Source organism: Heterodontus francisci, chromosome 2 (genome assembly GCF_036365525.1).
Source record: "Heterodontus francisci isolate sHetFra1 chromosome 2, sHetFra1.hap1, whole genome shotgun sequence".
Lineage (NCBI taxonomy): Eukaryota > Metazoa > Chordata > Chondrichthyes > Heterodontiformes > Heterodontidae > Heterodontus > Heterodontus francisci.
Genome location: NC_090372.1, coordinates 175324810 through 175338569, shown reverse-complemented (window position 1 = coordinate 175338569; position 13760 = coordinate 175324810). Strand labels below are relative to the sequence as shown.

At 44.8% G+C, this 13760-nt stretch overlaps 1 protein-coding gene across 5 annotated transcripts in view; it reads left to right on the top strand.

The window, feature by feature from the left end:
* Window positions 1–13760, top strand: part of LOC137348651 (protein adenylyltransferase SelO-like) — a 96382-nt gene that overhangs the window by 72312 nt on the left and 10310 nt on the right. For all 5 annotated transcript variants that reach the window (XM_068013934.1, XM_068013927.1, XM_068013921.1 and 2 more), the window contains 2 exons: window positions 5038–5081; window positions 5190–5269. In XM_068013934.1, the coding sequence (XP_067870035.1) occupies window positions 5038–5081; window positions 5190–5269 (124 nt within the window). The remainder of the gene's footprint in view (window positions 1–5037; window positions 5082–5189; window positions 5270–13760) is intronic.

Genomic DNA, 13760 nt, shown 5'->3' with positions numbered 1-13760 from the left:
GATAGACTCGGGACTCCTGCACTGCTTGCCTAGTTCTCTTAGACTGCCTGGCGGTCACCCATTACCTCTCTACCTGCATTCTCCTAACTTGAGGTGTGACAACCTCCCGCAACGTGTTGTCCACATAATCCTCTGCCTTGCGGATGCACAACAGTGACTCCATCTGCCGCTCAAGTTCCGAAACCCGGAGCTCAAGCTTCTGTAGCCAGTGACACTTCCTGCAGATGTGTTCGTCTAGGATACGTGGTGTGTCCATGACTTCCCACATACCGCAGGATGTACATTCCACTTGGCCAAGCAGACCTGCCATAATGTAACTTTAAAAACTTTTTATTACAATGAGAAGTAAAATAACTTACCAGTTACTCACCAATCAACTTCTTCTCCTGTACCAAAGAGAGAGGCAGCTACTGGAGGCTGAAAAAAGGTAGAAGAAAGAAAGGAGCCCCTCCCTCACGCACCAAACTCCCACTTTACACTGTCTGCATTTAAATTTATTTTCTTCTTAATTTATGTTCCCCTCCTTCTCGAACTCTATCAATTACCAAGCTCCCTTCTTAACACTCTGTGCTCTCCAGCAGCACTCAATGCAGACAAGCAGCACTGAGAGTCCCCTGAATTTATACTCTGAAAACAATGCTGTGTCAGCTCTGCTAGAGCTGTGCTACAGCTCAGAAACCCGTTTAAGCTAGCTACCTAATTAACTAGCTACAGATACTCTGAGTGTTAGTATGCCCATGTTTAAAACTGCAAAAAACCTAACTTACCTCTTAACTGAAACAGGAATTTCAATTATTTGCTAGATGTAAACAAATCAAAAACTAGTCTTTAGAGATTAACCCTTAAAATTCACTCACTTACCAAACTCCCTTCTTCACACTCCGAGCAGACAGTGTTGGACAAGTATGAGATGGACAGTGACAGTAACTCAGAGGAGGATAGTCCTAAGCAACTTTACAGTACTGTGGAGCAAGTGGGTGAGAGACAGGTACATTAGAAGAATATGAGAGTGGTCGTAGTGGATGATTCTCTAGTCAGGGGAATAAATAGCCTTTTTTGCAGCTGAGGCCAGAGTCCCAAATCTTATGTTGTCTCCCTGGTGTCAGGCTGAAGGATATCATAGAACGGGTGGAAAAAACTGATGAAATAGAGAAGGAGGGCAGCCAAGGGGGTGGCCCACCCATGTTAGAACCAATAGCATAGATATAATGGGAAGGTATTTCAAATATTAGCTGAATCACGCAAAGTGATTCCCAAATCTATGCCCATCTGTCCTGCAATTCCATGTTTGAACCCCTCCTATCAGATTTCTGCTGCTGCCACAGTTTCTTCTTTGGCCTCCTTGTCTCGAGAGACAATGGGTAAGCGCCTGGAGGTGGTCAGTGGTTTGTGAAGCAGCGCCTGGAGTAGCTATAAAGGCCAATTCTAGAGTGACAGACTGTTCCACAGGTGCTGCAGAAAAACTTGTTTGTCGGGGCTGTTACACAGTTGGCTCTCCCCTTGCGCTTCTGTCTTTTTTCCTGCCAACTGCTAAGTCTCTTCGACTCGCCACACTTTAGCCCCACCTTTATGGCTGCCCGCCAGCTCTGACGATCGCTGGCATCTGACTCCCACGACTTGTGATCAATGTCACAGGACTTCATGTCGCGTTTGCAGACATCTTTAAAGCGGAGACATGGACGGCCGGTGGGTCTGATACCAGTGACGAGCTCGCTGTACAATGTGTCTTTGGGGATCTTGCGGCTCACATGGCCAAGCCATCTCAAGCGCCGCTGACTCAGTAGTGTGTATAAGCTGGGGATGTTGGCCGCCTCGAGGACTTCTGTGTTGGAGATACAGTCCTGCCACTTGATGCCAAGTATTCTCCGGAGGCAGCGAAGATGGAATGAATTGAGACGTCGCTCTTGGCTGACGTACGTTGTCCAGGCCTCGCTGCCATAGAGCAAGGTACTGAGAACACAGGCTTGATACATTCGGACTTTTGTGTTCAGTGTCAGTGCGCCATTTTCCCACACTCTCTTGGCCAGTCTGGACATAGCAGTGGAAGCCTTTCCCATGTGCTTGTTGATTTCTGCATCTAGAGACAGGTTACTAGTGATAGTTGAGCCTAGGTAGGTGAACTCTTGAACCACTTCCAGAGCGCGGTCGCCGATATTGATGGATGGAGCATTTCTGACGTCCTGCCCCATGATGTTCGTTTTCTTGAGGCTGATGGTTAGGCCAAATTTGTTGCAGGCAGCCGCAAACCTGTCGATGAGACTCTGCAGACACTCTTCAGTGTGAGATGTTAAAGCAGCATCGTCAGCAAAGAGGAGTTCCCTGATGAGGATTTTCCGTACTTTGGTCTTCGCTCTTAGACGGGCAAGGTTGAACAACCTGCCACCTGATCTTGTGTGGAGGAAAATTCCTTCTTCTGAAGACTTAAACGCATGTGAGAGCAGCAGGGAGAAGAAAATCCCAAATAGTGTGGGTGCGAGAACACAGCCCTGTTTCACGCCACTCAGGATAGGAAAGGGGTCTGATGAGGTGCCGCTTTGCTGAATTGTGCCTTTCATATTGTTATGGAATGAGGTGATGATACTTAGTAGCTTTGGTGGACATCCGATCTTTTCTAGTAGTCTGAAGAGACCACGTCTGCTGACGAGGTCAAAGGATTTGGTGAGATCAAGGAGAGTAATGTAGAGGGGCATCTGTTGTTCGCGGCATTTCTCCTGTATCTGACGAAGGGAGAGTAGCATGTCAATGGTTGATTTCTCTGCACGAAAGCCACACTGTGCCTCAGGGTAGATGCGCTCGGCCAACCCTTATTATGTCACATGTGACCATGGTAATCTATCCCTCCTCATCCGCAGCCTTTGAAATGGTTGACCACACCATCCTCCTCCAACGGCTACTCTGTCGTCCAGGGGTGGTATTGCCCTCATCTGGTTCCATTCATTTATATCCATTTGTAGCCAGAGAATTTCTTGTAATGGCTTCTCTTCCTGCTCCCACACCGTTACCTCTGTCTCCAAGGATCTATCTGTGGTCACCTCGTATTTCTTATCTACATGCTGCCGCTCAGCGACATCATCTGAAAACACATCAAGTTCTAAAGGTATGCTGATGACAATCAGCTCTTCCTCACCACTACCTCCCTCAACCCCTCCACTGCCTCTCATTTGTCACCTGGTTGCTACACAATTTCTTACAACTAAATATCATAAGACTGAAGCCAGTATCTTCGGCCCTGTCATAAACTCTGTTCCCTAATCACCAACTCGATCCCTCTCCATGGCTACTGTCTGAGGCTGAAACAGACCATTCTCAACCTTGGCATTTGACCCTGAGATGAGCTTCTGACCCAAGAGGGTTGGAAGCAGGCTTGTTTTGGAGCATAAGCACTGGCATGGACCTGTTTTACTGAATTGCCTGTTTCTCTGCTATAAATACTTTGTAATACTTTATGATCTAGTCCATCACCAAGACCCCATACTTCCACCTCCATAACCTCGCCCATTTCCACCCTTACCTTGGCTTATCTGCTATTGAAGCTCTCCTTCATGCCTTATGCTACCTCCAGACTTGACAGTTCCAGTGCTTTCTGGGCGAACCGCCCATCTTCCAGCCTCCATAAATGTGAGCTCATTCAAAACGCTGTTGTTCAGCTTTGGGACTCACACCAATTCACATTCACCTCTACTCATGGACTTATATTGACTCCCAGCAGGGCTACATTATGATTTTAAAATTCTCTTCTTTCTTTTCAAATCCTTGCATGGCCTCACCCCTGACCTATCTCTCTAACCTCCTCCAGCCCTACAACCTCCCAGATCTCTGCACTTTCAATTCTGGCCTCTTTCAAATTCCCAATGTAATTGATCCACGAGTGGAGGCTGTTCCTTCCATTGCCTAGGCCCTAAGCTCCGGAATTCTCTGCCTAAACCTTTCTACCTCTCCTCCTTTTAAGATGCTTTTTAAAACCTATCTCTCTGACCAAGCTTTTTGTCATCTGTCCTATTATCTCCTTATCTGGCTTTGAGTCAAATTTTATTTGATAATGCTCCTGTGAAGTGCCTTGGAACTTTTTGCTACATTAAAAGTGCTATATAAATACAAGTTGTTGTCATTAATAGTCCAAGTTTCTGGATTACTAGTCCAATAATGTAATCAATATGCCACTGTACCCAGAACAGATAATTGTTGGATCATGGAATGCTTTACCAAAGGGAGAATTTGAGACAGAGACCATTGCACACTGAATGGGAAAATTTGATAAATATTTGAAATAGAGGAAGCTACAAAGCTGTGGGGAGAGTATGGGGCAATGGCATTAGTGTTGGATCACTCTAGCATTGATCCAGCACAGACACGCTGGGATGGTTTTTCCTGCAGGCTTCAGGACCCCGGTGTAGGGATCAAATGGAGGTCCCAAGCCCACACTTGCCGGCAGTGAGATTGGATCAGTAATCTTAAATCTAATGGCCTCCTAATTGACCACCTCCAAGCTTGCTATCCTATTAAGGATGGCGGGCGGGCTCCCAATGCTGCAGGCCCAATCAGAGGGCTGGCAACTCTGGAGCCTTGGCAGTCCCACCGAGAGAGGTGGGTGGCGCTGAGGCAGATCAGGGACCACTTCATCGGGATCAGCCGTGATTGTGGCCTTTCATGCATGAGGCTTCACCATTGAGCTGGCGGCCTCTGCACACGGTGCGGAGCCACCCCACTGCCAGTAAAAAGCCGGGGAGGCCACAGAATTGCCACTAGTTGGGGTCTCAAATGCCTGAATTGGTTGCCTGCCTCCATGACGCTCTTCTCAACCCACTCCTTGGAAACTTCCCTAGTGGCAGGAATGCAGCAGGGTGCTGTCTTGACATGGCTTCCCCCTATTTTCCTGGCCATCCCCAACCAAACTCCAACTCCATCTCCATGAGGCTGGGAAAATCCAGTCCGATATGCCGAATCACCTCCCTTGATGCTGTCAATCTCTATTTGTAACAATGAGAAGCACATGATGTTCCTGAAAAGAAAGGTGTTTACAAATATTGTTTCTTTCAGGAACACAGTGGATTCAGATGAAGCACGCAGAACCAGAATGAAAAGTATGCCTTTTTAATATCGTTTTCTTAATATAGCCTATATTTTTCATGCATTACATAATAAGGATAATTTAAAAATATACTTGACTGTACTTATTATTTCTTTTAAAGGTGCCAACCCAAGGTACATCCTTCGCAACTGGATGGCAGAGTCAGCAATCAGAAAGACTGAGAGAAATGACTTCTCTGAGGTAACCTTATTACACTTGTGATCTAATAAGTCAATATAACAAAAGATTCGTTTTCCCCCTCTTATTCAGATTTCCTTGGCCTTCGAGCTCTGCTCTCCAGTTGTTTACAAGGCAGCATTGACATGATACAATGTAAACTTCAATATTTCAGCCAGGAGAGTAGATGTTATGGGCTACAAGTTTGGTGTTATCACCTCCTCTGTTGCTTCCATACTCAACTGCAAGGAGGTGTACATAAGAATGTATTTTTATCTAGAACTACTCTAATATGAAGTCCAGAATTGTGATTGTTATGCATGCTCCATAATTTTGCTGTGAACTGAGGTATCCTCATGCAGGACCCGGAAGAGGAAGGAAATAGAAGACAACAGGTGAAGGAAATGATTGTCAAGTGCTGGTCAGAAGAGGCAGCTGAAGGGATCTTCTGCCAGCAGCCATATGGACACCTTTACTTGAACTTTTTTGCAAAATACTGCACAGCTACTTCACTGAACATAGCCCCTGGCTTTCCCTGCAGCCTAATACCATTATCTTTTTCGTTTATATTACAAAAAGCAGTACTCTTGGGTACTCTTATCAAGAATGACACAAGGCACTGGTTGTAGGTGGCTTCCAGGACAGTTTATTGTGAGAACCATAAAACTAAAAACATAACCAGCTCCAACCAGGCACAAACACAAAGATCCTCCAGAACTCCACTAAAAACATACACTGCTTTTTTTTCATTTGTTCGTGGGATGTGGGCGTCGCTGGCTAGGCCAGCATTTATTGCCCATCCCTAATTACCTTTGAACTGAGTGGCTTGCTGGGCCATTTCAGAGGGCATTTAAGAGTTAACCACATTGCTTTGGGGCTGGATTCACATGTAGGCCAGACCAGGTAAGGACGGCAGATTTCCTTCCCTAAAATACATTAGTGAACCAGATGTGTTTTTAACAACAATCAACAATGGTTTCATGGTCACCATTGGACTAGCATTTTTTAAAATTCCAGATTTCTTATTTGAATTCAAATTTCACCATCTGGGTGGTGGGATTCGAACCCATGTATGCAGAGCATTAGCCTGAGCCTCTGGATTACTAGTCCAGTGACATTACCACTATGCAATGCAGGGAACTGTTAATCACATGACATACTCTTAGTGATCTTTACACACACAATTTTCCTCTGCCAAATCTAAAGTTAACTTCCCAACAAATCTGGCTGTTTAATGCATGTTTACTTTAAAAACTTTTAACTTTTTATAGGTTTAAAGTACAGGATGTATAGTTTTCAAATAACACTGTATGATGTTTTGTATACCACTATAGTTAACTAGAATATCGTTCTGCTTTATTACATAGGCTGCCTTAAAATCAATAATACCCAAAACTTTAAAAAAGGATAGAAATAATTTTATCAATTTCCATCAATGGAGTTGAAGTGGTACACGCAATTATATAACAAAACTGTTTATGCATCTCACACCTAGTTTACAAAGAAAGTCTCTCAGGAGGTTTTCTTTTCCTGTTCGATCTTCTCACCCTCCTAGGAATCTCATTGATGGGTGAACCCTGTCTCATCTCGGACCTATTCTCTCCCTCTGGATTTCCTAGCAACTCTACCTCTACTGACTCTTGAGTTGAATCACTAGTATCAGCATTTAGACTCTTATGAGGAATGGAAGTGTGTATGGGAATAATCAGGTATCTCTTAGCCTATCAAACCTCTCACTATTGGTGAGTGTATCATTAGTGTGGGAAAGTGAAACTTCAGGTTCACTTGTTGGCATGAGCTCTGACTTTTCTGACATTTCTGACTTTTCTAACATTTCAGATATCCTAGGTAAGAGTCACTATACGTGGCATTTCCATATTTCTGTTTCCATATTTCTGTTTGCATTTGAACCTTATAATTGACTGAACCTCCCCTGCCCACTATGATTCCTGGGATCCACTTCTGCTTGCCTATATAATTTCTAACAAGAACCAACTCTCCTTCTGAGAAGTCTCTGTTTGCCAACCCTGCTATGCTTATCTCAGTTGCATGTCTGTTTGATATTTGATATAAAGAACAAATGTACGCTGTTTGGGTGGATGTTGTCTAGGTGTACGTGTAGGGATCTGCTCATGAACAAGGTGGATGGCAATTCCCCTGTGACATGACGAGTAGTATTTCTGTACGCTAACAAGAACTTGTCTAGCCTTCTCTGGATTGTACCTCCGTCCTGACTAGCTGCTCACATCACCTGCTTCAATATTTGAACAAAATGCTCTGCATGTCCATTTGTGCTTGCATTGTATGGCATGCTGAACTTGTGCTTTATACTATTCATGTATATTAACTATTGAAATTCTTCCAGCATGAATTGACTACCATTGTCAGACACTAAAATCTGAGGTCATCCATATCTGCTTAGCAGACTACTCAACATAGCATAGTATGTTCTGATGTCAAGCTCTGCTTGATAAACACTTCTGGCCGCTTCAAAAAAGCATCCACTAAGCGTATTAGCACTCCATCTAGGCTTGTCATGCTACTCTTACGTCCAACCTGTGACCAAAATATCATCTAGGTAGTCCTTGAAGAGCCTGTTCTATTGCAAACAGCCAAATAGCTGGTGCAGTAGTGATGCCAAATACTAATCAATCCATTGGAACAGACCTTTATGGTTGGAAAGGGCCAAGTACTTCTATGACTCTTCATCCACCTCTAACCGATAGTAAGCATGCGATAGGTCTAACTTGGAAAATGCTAATCCTTCACTCAAACTTAACAATATGTCTTCAGCATTTATGTTCGGGGCTGCCACTGGGCTCAATATTGGGTTAACCAATTGCTGCACAGTCAAACCGTGCCATCCTTTTCTGGGAACGCATTAATGCCTGAACATCACTCACTGGGCTGAATTTAGGGTCCCAGTGGCATTTAGTGAGCCCATCGCGGTTCCCAGCGGCGGACCCGGAAATAAATGCCATTCCTGCTAGTCACATGGCCCACCACGATCATGCAGTGGCTGGTCAATTTATATAATGGAGGCATGGGGCCTGGTCAATCACATGTTGGGGGCGGGATGCAAGCTACTGAATATGGCATTGGTTTACTCTGGAGCAGATGCTGGTGCCATAGTTAAAGCCCTGCCAACACTGCTTGCATTGCTGCCTTGGACTGATTTGCTGATTGCTGTTCACTACTGAAACCAGTGTTGGAATGAGTCTTGGACGCCGCCCCTCGAGAGATGGACCCTGCAGGATGGCAGAGGAAAGACGCAGGGTGGCCTCACGGTTTAACGATGCCTCCCTGGAGATTCTCCTCTGGGCTGCAAGGGAAAGGCAGGAGGTCCTCTTCCCCAGCGATGGCAAGTAAAGGTTCTCCCACCTGACTAAGCAAGCCTGGTTGGAGATTGCTGAGGAGGTTAGCAGCTGTGGGGTCACCCACTGGGTACAGTGCTGCAAGAGGGTCAGTGACCTTCTTTGTTTTGCCAAGGTGACTGCTCCATAACACTCCTTTTTAGGGATTGCAACATACGAACATACGAATTAGGAGCAGGAGTAGGCCACTCGACTCCTCGAGCCTGCTCCGCCATTCATTAAGTTTATGGCTGACCTGATTACTCCATGTTTCCACCTATCCCCGATAACCTTCCACCCCTTTGCTTATCAAGAATCTATCTACCTCTGCCTTAAAATTATTCAAAGACTCTGCTTCCACTGCCTTTTGAGGAAGAGAATTCCAAAAACTCACGACCCTAGAACATAGAACATTACAGCGCAGTACAGGCCCTTCAGCCCTCGATGTTGCGCCGACCTGTGAAACCATCTGACCTACACTATTCCATTTTCATCCATATGTCTATCCATTGACCACTTAAATGCCCTTAAAGTTGGCGAGTCTACTACTGTTGCAGGCAGGGCGTTCCACGCCCCTACTACTCTCTGTGTAAAGAAACTACCTCTGACATCTGTCCTATATCTATCACCCCTCAACTTAAAGCTATGTCCCCTCGTGTTTGCCATCACCATCCGAGGAAAAAGACTCTCACTATCCACCCTGTCCAACCCTCTGATTATCTTGTATGTCTCTATTAAGTCACCTCTTCTCCTCCTTCTCTCTCTCTGAGAAAAAATTTCTCCTCATCTCTGTCTTAAATGGGCGACCTCTTTTTTTAAACAGTGACCCCTAGTTCGAGATTCTCCCACAAGGGGAAACATCCTTTCCACATCCACCCTGTCAAGACCCCTCAGGATCTTATATGTTTCAATCAAGTTGCCTCTTACTCTTCCAAATTCCAGCAGATACAAGCCTAGCCTGTCCAATCTTTGCTCATAAGACAGCCCACCCATTCCAGATATTATTCGAGTAAATAATAGTGATCTCACCAATGCCTTGTATAGCTGAAGCATAACCTCTCTACTTGTGTATTCAATTCCCCTTGCGACAAACGATAACATTCTATTAGCTTTCCTAATTACTTGCTGTACCTGCATACTAACCTTTTGCGATTTATGCACTAGGACACCCAGATCCCTCTGCATCTCAGAGCTCTGCCATCTCTCACTGTTTAGATAATATGCTTCTTTTTTATTCTTCCTGCCAAAGTGGACAATTTCCCACTTTCCCACATTATACTCCATTTGCCGGGTCTTTGCCCACTCACCTAACCTATCTATATCCCTTTGTAATGTTCAAGGATATTCGACGTTCCGAAAGAATAGGCAGAAAGGAAAAGGAGGTGGGGTAGCTTTGTTATTAAAGGAAGGGATCAGTGCAGTTGTGAGTAATGATATTGTAATAGAATGTGATGTAGAATCAGTTTGGGTGGAAATAAGGAATAGCAAAAGAATGAAATCACAGGTTGGGAGTGGTCTATAGGCCCCCGAAGAGTAGCCTCTCTGTGGGACAAGATATTAATCAGGAAATGATGGAGGTGTGTAAGAGGGGAGCTGCAATTATAATGGGTGATTTTAATCTGCATATAGACTGGACAAATCAAATTGGCAAGGGAAGCATGGAAGACAAATTTGTAGAGTGCCTCAGGGATTGTTACTTAGAGCAATAAGTTGCAGAACCTACCAGGGAACAGGCTATTTTAGATTTGGTATAGATGAGGTAGGATTAATAAGAGATCTCATAGTTAAGGATCCTTTAGGGGGAAGCAATCATAACATGGTAGAATTTCAAATTCAGTTTGAGAGTGAGCAACTCGGGTCTCAAACCAGTGTCTTCAACTTAAACAAGGGCAATTACAGAGGTATGAAGAAAGAGTTGTCTAAAGCGGGCTGGGAAGATAGACTACAGGGGAAGTCAGTAGATGAGCAGTGGCAGACTTTTAAGCAGATATTTCATAACACTCAGCAAACATTTATTCCAGTCAGAAGAAAGGACTCAAAGAGAATGATGAACCACCTGTGGATAACAAAGGAAGTTAAGGAGAGTATCAAATCAAAAGCAAAGGTGTACAAAGTGGCGAAAACGAGTGGTAGGACAGAGGATTGGGAATTTTTCAGAAACCAGCAGCGGATGACTAAAAAACTAATAAAGGGGGTGAAAATTGATTATGAAAGTAAATTGGCAAGAAATATAAAAACAAACAGTAAGAGCTTCTACGGGTATATTAAAAGGAAGAGAGTAGCAAAAGTAAGTGTGGAAGCCTTAGAGGATGAGACTGGGGAATTAATAGCAGGGAACAGGGAAATGGCTGACAATTTAAACCAATATTTTGCATCGGTCTTCACTGTGGAGGACACTATAAACATCCCAATAGATGAGTAAGGTGTAAATGGGAGGGAGGAACGTGTAACAATCTCTATCACGAGGGAAAAGGTGCTGGACAAACTGACGGGACTAAAAGCAGACCTGATGGCCGAATCCAAGGGTTTTCAAAGAAGTGGCTGCAGAGATAGTGGAGGCATTGGTTGTAATATACCAAAACTCACTGGATTCCGGTAGGGTACCAAAGGATTGGAAAGCCGCTAATGTGACACCCCTACTCAAGAAAGGAGAGAGACAGAAAGCAGGAAACTATAGACCAGTTAGCTTAACATCAGTCATTGGGAAAATGGTTGAGTCGATTATTAAGGAAGAAATAGCAGGACATTTAGAAAAACATAATGCAATCTAACAGAGTCAACATGGTTTTATGAAAGGGAAATCATGTTTGACAAATTTGTCAGAGTTCTTTGAGGATGTAACAAGCAGAGTGGATAAAGGGGAACCAGTAGGTGTAGTGTATTTGGATTTTCAGAAGGCATTTGATAAAGTGCCACATAAAAGGTTATTGCACAAAGTAAGAACTCGGGGTATTGGGGGTAATGTACAATGGGTAATGGGCATGGATTGAGGACTGGCTAACACACAGAAGGCAGAGAGTCAGGATAAATGGGTCTTTTTCAGGTTGGAAAGCCGTAGCTAGTCAGGTGCCACAAGGATCAGTCTTAGGGCCTCAACTATTTACTGTCTATATTAATGACTTAGAGGAAGAGACAGAGTGTAGTGTATCCAAATTTGATGACGATACAGAAATAGGTGGGAAGGCATGTTGTGTTGAGGACACAAAGAATCTGCAAAGGGATATAGATAGGTTAAGTGAGTGGGAAAAAATCTGGCAGATGGTGTTCAATGTGGGAAAGTGTGAGGTAATCCACTTTGGTAGGAAGAATAAAAAGGCAGATTATTATTTAGATGGAGAAAGACTACAAAATACTGCAGTACAGAGGGATCTGGGTGTTCTTGTGCATGAAACACAAAAGGTTAGCATGCAGGTGCAGCAAGTAATTAGGAAGACAAATTGAATTTTGGCTTTATTGCTGGGGGTTAGAGTTTAAAAATAGGGAAGTCTTGTTACAACTGTACAGGGTGTTGGTGAGGCCACTTTTAGAGTACTGTGTACAGTTTTGGTCCCCGTATTTAAAGAAGGATATACTAGCATTGGAGGCAGTTCAGAAAAGGTTCACTAGGCTGATTCCTGGGATGAAGGGTTTGTCTTATCCAGAACGGCTAAACAAGTTAGGCCTTTATTCATTGGTGTTTAGAAAAATGAGAGGTGATCTTATAGAAACATATAAGATTTTAAGGGGGCTTGACAGGGTAGATGTTGAGAAGATGTTTCCACTAGTGGGGGAATCTCGAACTAGGGGACATAGTTACAGAATAAGGAGGCACACATTTAAAACTGAGATGCGAAGGAATTTCTTCTCTCAGAGGGTGGTGAATCTCTGGAATTCTCTGCCTCAGAGAGTTGTGGAGGCTAGGTCACTAAAGGTATTTAAGGAGTAGGTAGATAGATTTTTGAAATCTCGGGGAGTCGAGGGTTAGGCGGAACCAGCCCAAAAGAGGAATTGAGGCCTGGGACAGATCAGCCATGATCTTATTGAATGGCGGGGCAGGCTTGAGGGGCTGAATGGCCTACTCCTGCTCCTATTTCTTATGCTCTTAGCCTCCTTATGTCCTCTTCACACGTTACTTTCCTACCTTTCTTTGTGTCATCAGCAAATATAGCAACCATACCTGCAAGTGGCTACGCAGGAGAAAGCAGGACATGCGGAGTGAGACATTACAACTGAGCTGGCAGAGTGGGTTAGGCATCACCTCATTCACCTCATCCTGACAGCTGCATGGCTGCATCTTGGCTGCAGGCCATCTTCTTTCACAGCTCATCCTCATTAACTCCCCTGAGAGCAGTCGGGAGCGTGAGCTACATGTGTTATCCCGGTAGGGGACGAGGGGCTGTCAGTAGCAGACCTGTCATGTTGCTCTCTCTGGAAAGTATGACTATCTCCCTCTTTGCATTTGAGGACAAGAGGGCCCATAACAGGAAGGAGACATCCGGACTGGCAGAGGCATCACAGACCTTTGACACCTCACCACAGCTGAGGAGAAGTCACGGAACTTAGCAGGGGCCCAGGGCGGCCACTCCATATCTGATGGAGAGACTGGAGTCTCCACGCAAGAGAGTGAGGATTGTCTTCTATCAACATGCAGTTCACTTCTGAAGACCCACATCACGTATGGTTGGCATGATGAGATCTGCACAGCCTAACACACACGTTTGTGTTCTGTCATGCAGATCGGCAGCCACAGGAGACTCAAGCAGAAGGGGGACAGTCGTCAACCTCTGAGGAGGAACTGCAGTCGAAGGAATCACCGTACCATAACTCTTATACACCCTCCACCAGTTTTCACTTTCACTTCGATAGGTTTCCACTCAGCTGTAGAATAAGGGCCTCAAGCTGGTGAGAGCCTTACACGTGAGCCCGAGCAGCTGGCTGAAGCTGAGACAGCCGAGGCCTCTGACAGTCAGAGGGCTGTGGGTGGCTAGACCCATTCTGAACCCCAGGCTGATGACGAACCTCTGGTGTCAACAGCACCAGGCATGCTGGAGTTGCAGAGAGGTAAGGCAACATCAGGCGGAGATGCAGTGCACAGCCATGAATGAATGATGGAAACGTTCATCCATGCCATGAGTGCTGCCATGTCTTAGACATGTGAGCGCATGACTTCTTCCATCAAGAGG